General features: G+C 39.6%; 1 protein-coding gene across 1 annotated transcript in view; it reads right to left on the bottom strand.

Moving 5' to 3' along the window:
- Window positions 1-7942, bottom strand: part of prkcq (protein kinase C, theta) — a 44402-nt gene that overhangs the window by 35663 nt on the left and 797 nt on the right. The window contains exons 2-4 of the mRNA XM_014018234.1: window positions 2659-2836; window positions 458-557; window positions 267-334 (exon numbers count right to left, since the gene is read on the bottom strand). Coding sequence (XP_013873688.1) covers window positions 267-334; window positions 458-557; window positions 2659-2836 — 346 coding nt within the window. The remainder of the gene's footprint in view (window positions 1-266; window positions 335-457; window positions 558-2658; window positions 2837-7942) is intronic.

Here is a 7942-nt window from a genome sequence, read left to right as displayed (position 1 = left end):
TATTTAAACATACTTAAATTGGATGACTATATTAGTGAGAGCTACATAAAAAAAGACAGTTCCGATCTGTCAGTGTGGATTAAGAGATGGATGAAATCCAAACTTGGAGTAAAAAGAGGGCGGCGAGAGCGGAGAGCTTTTTTTTTTTTTTTGTAAAATGTATTCTATTGTGCAGAGCATCAATACTGGGACTGAGGGACAGAGCCACACACGTTACCATGGAAACCATCCCAGCAGCCAACCAGCTGCTGCACCAGACGCCTCACCTCCCTCCTTCTCCTCCACAATCGCTTTGCATACCAGCACACGGGTTATTGTGAGCCCACCGCAGAGTCTATTTAGAAAGAAGAGAAACAAACAAAAAAAAAAAAGATTTAAAAAGAAACACCGATATTCACCTCCAACCTGAAAACACACACTCACACATGCACACACACAATCACACACACACACACACCTTTGCAGGGTGTGCAGAGCAGTGAGTTGACGCACAACAAAAGCCTCTGAGCAGCAGGTTGATGAGAGAAACGGCCGGAAATGAGTCAGCGTTTGAAGAGCTGAGAAATAACCACAGCAAGCAGGTAAATGAAAAAGATAAAAGAAAAAAACTATAAGAAAGGCAAAGTTTAAAATTAGACTGAACCGATCTGAGTAGCAAAAGGGACTTCAGTTCGTGCACRGATGAAAAGCAACAAAAGGGAAAATGCAGAAAAGACAGCTCTAACCTCCCAGTTAATAACTTGTAGAGTGTTGTGTGATTTGTTTTAGAATTAAATAATCAAATTTATGTTTTCAAGACACAATTTAGACGCAAAAATGATGAAAAGTAAAAAGGTTAACGTCTGTACAATTTTTTTGGGATAGAGAAGTCAGACAGTTTTGACGTATTTATGCTCAGAGAAAGAAAAGTGCTTTGTTTACATTGAATGCGTACCTGCATTTCAGAGCTGAAGATCAACGAATGTGGAAAAGTAAACTGTCACCATCTATTTCAGGATATGTTTTATACGTTACAGTTCTTTAAACACCACCCCCCCCCCCAGAAAAATATTTTTCTTATTAAAATCTGACGTGTTTCGTGTGAAGCTACAACAGAAAGCAGCTGAGATCAGCTACATTTACAGCTGACTGCTCCACTTTTGTTTTCGTTGCTGATGAGTCGTCTTTAGCTTGGAGTTTTAAGTTTCTCTGACGCAGCGAGGAAGCCAGACCCCCGATGCCCCTCCAGTCCTCACAGACCACSAGCAGTCTCAGATTACTGCCTGTGCTTCGGGTCGGAGCTCACATATAGAAACAGAGCTGTGTTTTTCAAGTGTTAAACTGATATTTCAGACATTTTCAGGCGGGATTCTCAGGAAAGGTTATGAACAGTTACTATTTTACCTGGTGGAGATGACTGTTTGGCCTCAGTTTGGAGAAACAGAATTTAACTCTGAAGCWAAAGTATAAATCAATCGATTTAATGGTGTTTTTTGTTAAGTTTGACCTAATTTTAGCTAATCTTTACACAGTTAGATTCACARTGAATGGCTATTTACAAATAAATATTATATTTCTGTATAAAGTGGTCCCAGTCTGGATTAGAAACGCTTTTGATTAGCTGTCAGCTCATCCCTCTGGTTAATTGTATTACTGTAAACAAGTTCATAAAAAMACAAGTCATCTATAGCATGTRAGATATTAATTGTTCAAACCTTTCAGCAAAACCCCAGAAAAGGTCTGAGCTGAGCTGTCCCTTTAACACTCAAATGTCTGCACTTAGAAATAATGACAAATAAAACAATTATTGGATGACTGCAGCAAAAGACTAACATATATATGATACAAGGGTTGCCATATAACATTTAGTTTTCAGGTTGCAGACCATCTATCCATCTATCCATCCATCTATCCATCCATCTATCCATCTATCCATCTATCCATCTATCCATCTATCCATCCATCTATCCATCTATCCATCTATCCATCTATCCATCTATCCATTTATATTAGGGGTGCAACAATACATGTACGCGTATCGAACAGTGCTGTATCGAACAATACAGATTTTTAAAATTTAGTTTATCAACTTGTCTTCTGAAGATGCTCTGTGTTAAAGGATCAGTGGATCTGTGTTCGACTACTCCACCTTGGCTGTATTTTTGAGCGCAGATACACTGAGAAACTTGCTGTTTCAGCAACATTTAATTTAAAAACTGTACTTTTGAGGTTAAACAAATGTTCATAATTAATATAAATAAAATACAAGTTAAAAGGGGCATGGAAAATTCTCTTTTTTGTATCGAAAAAATATCGAACCGTGAGACTAAATTATCGAACCGAACCGAACCGTGAATTTCCTGTATCGTTGCACCCCTAATGCGTATTATCTTTTTAATGTTATAATTTCCTGGTAGAATTTAATTTCTGTTTCAAAGAACAGAACAAAGTTTTCATTAAAAATATTGCAAAAATTGATTTTAAAGTCACATTCCATGTGGGCAGACTAATTATGCTTGTTTGTGTCTTTTAAAATTCCTTCCCACCCACGGCTCCTCAACACAATCCCCTCCTTCCCACACGCGCCTTGTTGTGTCCTCTGCTGTTCAAAGCTGCAATCTATTTCCATTTTTATCATTTCATCAGTCCCCTCACTGATAACATCAATGAATGCATTACCTTTTGAAAGGGATATGAAGGGAGCAGGAGAAAAAAAAAAAACGAAGGTGAGTTTTCCACATATCAGTGTCTCTGGGTGGAGCGGGGCGGATGGAAATGGAGCCAAGGCAGATGGGAGGGGGGTCCCACAGGCACAGCAGATGACTAATGCAGGACGAACAATAGAGAGGAAGCTGCTCTGTTGTAAAAAAAAAAAAGAAAAGATGTGATGTGAGATGTGATGTCCACCGTTCAGTCCTGACTAAACAATAATCAATATTAGATCAGGTCTTTCTGCAGCGCTCCTTCATATTAGATAATCCAAAGCTCAGAGAGCATCATTTAGCAGACAGGCCTCGCTGCTGCAGGAAGTCCCCCCACCTTCCAGAGCATTACAGCAGATGGATTATTCCCCTGAGGAGACAAGTTTGAATCCTGCYTTTCCAACAAAACAGTTCTGGGAACTTTTCATAAAACGTTCGCCTCAGGAAGGCGATTCAGAGGAACTCTGGTACCAACAGGTCAATGTGTTGATTACAGAAAATGTGTTTAAAAAGGACACATTTCTGCAACATTTCTTTAGTTTTTAAAACACTAAAAGTAAGAAAAGGGTTTAAGATTTCTGCACGGCTGCTTCTAGGATCTAGAAAAGAAGAAAAAGTGGTTTTGGGATCAGTTTAATCAAGATATAAACTTTCTTTTTCTGTATTTTGAAACGTTCATGTGAACGATGTCGCCACCTACTGGTGCGGCCTTGGTACTTCAGTGTAGCACCATGAGGGAACAAAAACATGGGCCTACATCTGGTCAAGACATCTGAAAATGATGTAGCTCATAAAGTTAYAGTATATTTTAAGTCATGAACATTTTTTATCTGCCTTTATGGTTCTACTGGAGGACATTAAAATAAAGTTTTTTTTAAAATATATATTATTAATGTGGGTTTTAGACWGAGGCATTTGAGGGTTCATGTTTTCTTTCAGAGAGCAGCTCTCGTGGATAAAATAATGGGTTTGAGATCCTGCAGCAACTGTTCTAGAAACAAAACTGAAAAATCCTGGAACTCGAAGTAGAGGTGTAAAGAAAACCCTACAAAAATACAAACATTTTGGAGACTGCTGGTTGTCTTTTTATCAGACCCTTCTCTTCTTTGGTCCAGTTTTACTTCTTGTTGGTCAGAAACAAACTTATTACCATTCATTACACAGAATTATATAAATTATATTTGCTCCACTTTGGTAAATAAAATGACTTCAAAATGTTATTGCTGCTTTTAATGGTTGACTGAGAGCAGAGAAACATTCTTGAGCTATAAAAGCTGTTTTTTTATTCTTTAGTGACTCAAAACAACCATTATGKTTCTTTAGAGGGCTGTGTACAATCACAAAGGAGGACCTTAATAAAAGTTCTTATGGTATATAAAATAAAATTCTTAGTAAACATTAACATTTTTATATTAATATTGAATTTTACAAGAAAAAAGGCTTTTGCCAGACTGAAAATGCAGCATTTATCAACATGCTTTGAATAAGAGGCAATGAGAATTGATTAAAACCAGATTAAATTAAAATAAATTGCTTTTGTGGATATATTAATGTACATTTCTTCATGAAATGCTAGGCCTGCTTCATTTCCTGTTCACCATCCTAGCTGCTGACAGGTTTTTATCTAATTGAGTTCAGAGTCGACACATTACTCGTCAGTCTCAGGTTTCAGATTTGAAATTGATTTGACCTAAAACCCTGACTGTTTTTTACCCTCACCGCAACAAGTTCACACATTTTGTCTCAGGTGTCACAAGACGACCGGGAAAGAGAGAYGGCACCGACGGAGGAGACAAACCCGGTAAAGAAACAATGCGAGAGTCGGCGAGCTCTGACGAATCTAACGAGGTGTTTAAAGACGGAGCGTTCGGAGAGCGAAACTGACAGATCCACGCTCGGCTTCATCACGTCTGGTTGTTCCGTCTCTTTGTCGACTTTTTAAAAACCAAGTTTCTGTTAGGATGACCTAGATTTCAGGWCTGCAGAGCGATGCAGGTTTGTGTGTGAAAGAGGCAGAAAGAGCTGTGTTTATGGTTAACCACCCCCTCTCCTCCTCCCCCACATTCATTCAGTAATGACCTGTCACACACTGAGCTGGTGTTACACCTGGTGTGTTGGATTATTTCTGAACACAGTCTAAAGGTTTCATTTCCATGGATAAATTTAATCAAACTGTTTTTTTTTTTTCATTTCATTCATCTGTTGAGGGTTAGACAAAGATTAATGGATGATTTGTGTTGAGTCTTTAGTTTTGCAGACTTTTTGAGTTGTTGTGATACAGAGTAATATAGTATAATGCTGTTAAGTGTCTGGAGGACTGTGATCAATCATACATTGGGGAAACAAAACAGCCACTGTTTAAAAGAATGAGCCAGCACAGATGAGCTACATCGTCAGGTCAGGACTCTGCAGTTTACACTCATCTACAGGCCAGCGGTCACTCTTTCAGGGATGAAGATGTTCTCATCCTTGATAGAGAACAATGTTCGTTTGAGAAATGGTAAATGGACTGTACTTATATAGCGCTTTTCTATCCATCCAGGACACTCAAAGCGCTTCACACTACAATCTGTGTCCTCATTTACCCATTCACACAGCACTCTATTAGGTCTCTACAAAGTTAGCATGTACAATCATCTACGGAGACTAATCAGTGCCAATCACATTCAAACACTGATGGGACACACCGAGGCATTAGGGGTGACGTTTCTTGCACAAGGACATAACTGAGACAGCTGGACGGGGGATYGAACCAGCGACCTTCCGATTCCAGGACAACTACCCTAACCACTCTTCCACAGCTGTCCCATAAAGAGAGAGGAGTAGAGGAAGACATTTTTGTGAAGAAAAACTGTCCACCATTAAACAGAGTTGGAGGCCTTCGTGTGGACAGCCCCCTGTGAGCAAAAGGTGTGAATCAGGGCCCCAACGATAGTCAGGTGATGGGGCGCATGACCCTCTACGAACAACAGAGATAATCAAGCCTATTGTTAGGCGATGGCCCTATTTTGCATGTGACTAACCTGTTTATCCACCATGTGGAGGCAGTGCTTATAAGGCTGAGTTCASCTGAAACTCATCAGACTGAAGAAGACTCTTGGAGGAGAGACRAAACGTTTCACTAAAGAAGAACCCATCCAGAGGACCTACTTATTTTTTCTTTTTGACTTCCTTCACAGACTTCTCTGGAAAGTTTACTCCAGGGTTTGGTTGTCTTTAGGTCAGGAAGAAGCAGCACAGCATTTGTCTTGATTGGATCTGGACACTGTCTGGTTTGCAAACCTCAGGGTCTCAACTCGTTTGTTTTTTTTGCAGATGATGTGATTCTGTTAACTTCATGACCTTCAGTGTGAACGGGGGCTTCCGCAGCCGAGCGGAATGCTCCTTCTAGATCAGGGATTTTGCTTTAAGTGAAGGAGTTTATGGGTGTATTCACACCAGAAAAGTAAATGGTTTGTAGTTTTAAAGTGCCTTTCTAACCATTCACACTTMAGCACGTTATCTTTCTACAAAGCTAACAAGTACAAATCATCTTATAGACAATCAGTGCTTTAAATCACATGCATACAGTGATGGGACACACATCAGAGGCAGTGGGGGGTTCAGTGTCTTGCCCAGGTACATTTTGACATATGACTGAATAATGGAAAATCAAACCGCCTTAGAGGACGACTCCCTTAACCAGCCAGACAAAACCACCCCTAAGTCGTTTGGTCAGGACCAAAGGTGTATTCACATTGTGCTTTTTTGCAAATGGACTACAATTTATAAACAAAGCCATGCAGGGGATGATCACYGGACAGAAATGACGGGGGCAGGACAGACCCGGAAAAAAGAGCTGTTAATACAGCTGCAAAACTATTTAGAATTTCAAAAWTAGCTTGTTCAACGGCCGTTTCACCGTCACCTATAATTTTGGGACAGCGTTGGCAAAGGAGTGCTGCAACCCAAAGGAGACGAGATGCTCTGTGTTCCCTGACTCACAACGACTCATTGTTTGCAGCGCAGTGTTAGCRTTAGCAACACTGAAGGGTTAATTGTTACCATGATGCTCAGCAACGGTGGCTCGTGAAGTCCAAAAACATGCATGTTTCCTGTAGTTGGTCCGGTTCGAGCCTGGCCTGTACTCACACCAGAAGCAAACAGCACCAGATTTTGTTTGGAAGTGAATGGAGACCACCTCAAAAGTGGGTCTTGGTCCGGTTGTTTGATCTGCACCAGGGTTTGTATGAGTGTATTCACACCGCATGAAAGGTCCGGACCAACTGGGAAACAAACTGATCCATTTAAAGTTTATCAAATGTGTCAGGTGTGAAAAAATCGTATACTAACTATCTGAGAGTCTTGTTCAGAAGATGGAGCGATGGATCAGAGGCGTAGTAATGAGGGTGTTAGTCCAGTCTGCTGTAGTGAAGGAGGTGCTGTGTTGAAAGATAAAGAACTCGATTTACAGATCTGTCTACGTTCCAACACCCTCAGCTCAAAATAAGTCCGCTGAAGTGTTCAGGTCTCAGATTAAGACGCTTCATGTTAAAGATACTAGAAGCAGGCAGACAAAGTAGTCTTTCCACAAGTACTGCAAGGATTTTTTTTGCAACATTTACAGTTTTACCTTTTGGGTAGAAATAAACCTTTTGATAGACTTGTTACAAGTGCTATAAAATMTTTGACTAAATGTTCTCTTTTCCACATCTGGAGAGTAACGTGTCTTTCTTAGATAGCGTGACCTCACAGCTGATGAAAACAACATTTTCAACAAAGAGTGGGAACTCATTAACTTTAGATTTGTTCTGTCAGCGTCGGGCTGTGAGGTTGTATTGGTTTTAATCACAAAGACGGGTGTTTTGACAAGTCTCAGTCAGCGTGACAGGTTTCTGATGGACTCAGAGGCTCTGGCAGGTCGGGACTGATCGTTAAAGCAACAGTAAACAATTTTACATGACATTTCATTTTATTATATTAAACTGCATTTTATCAGTAACAAAAAATATTACTTTTATTGATAAACCTGCCACAAGAGTCTCAAAGCACTGAGTACCAAAACCCAAAGATTTTAAAGTTACAGCTTAATAAAGAGAAAGTTAATGACTTGACATAAAATGAAATATGCATAAACAATTCAAAGTCCAGGTTCCATCAGTGATTTTATATTAAAAATCTAATTAATTGAATTTGCAAAAGAGCTGAGAAAACTCTTTTGTTCTTTGAGTTGTCCTAAAGACTATTTTATAATCTTTTGTAGCCATGGCCTTCTTAAAGGT

This window comes from Austrofundulus limnaeus, unplaced genomic scaffold, assembly GCF_001266775.1.
Source record: "Austrofundulus limnaeus strain Quisiro unplaced genomic scaffold, Austrofundulus_limnaeus-1.0 Scaffold187, whole genome shotgun sequence".
NCBI classification, from domain to species: domain Eukaryota; kingdom Metazoa; phylum Chordata; class Actinopteri; order Cyprinodontiformes; family Rivulidae; genus Austrofundulus; species Austrofundulus limnaeus.
The sequence above is the reverse complement of the archived record's forward strand: the minus strand, read 5'-3'. Positions and strand labels throughout refer to the sequence as shown.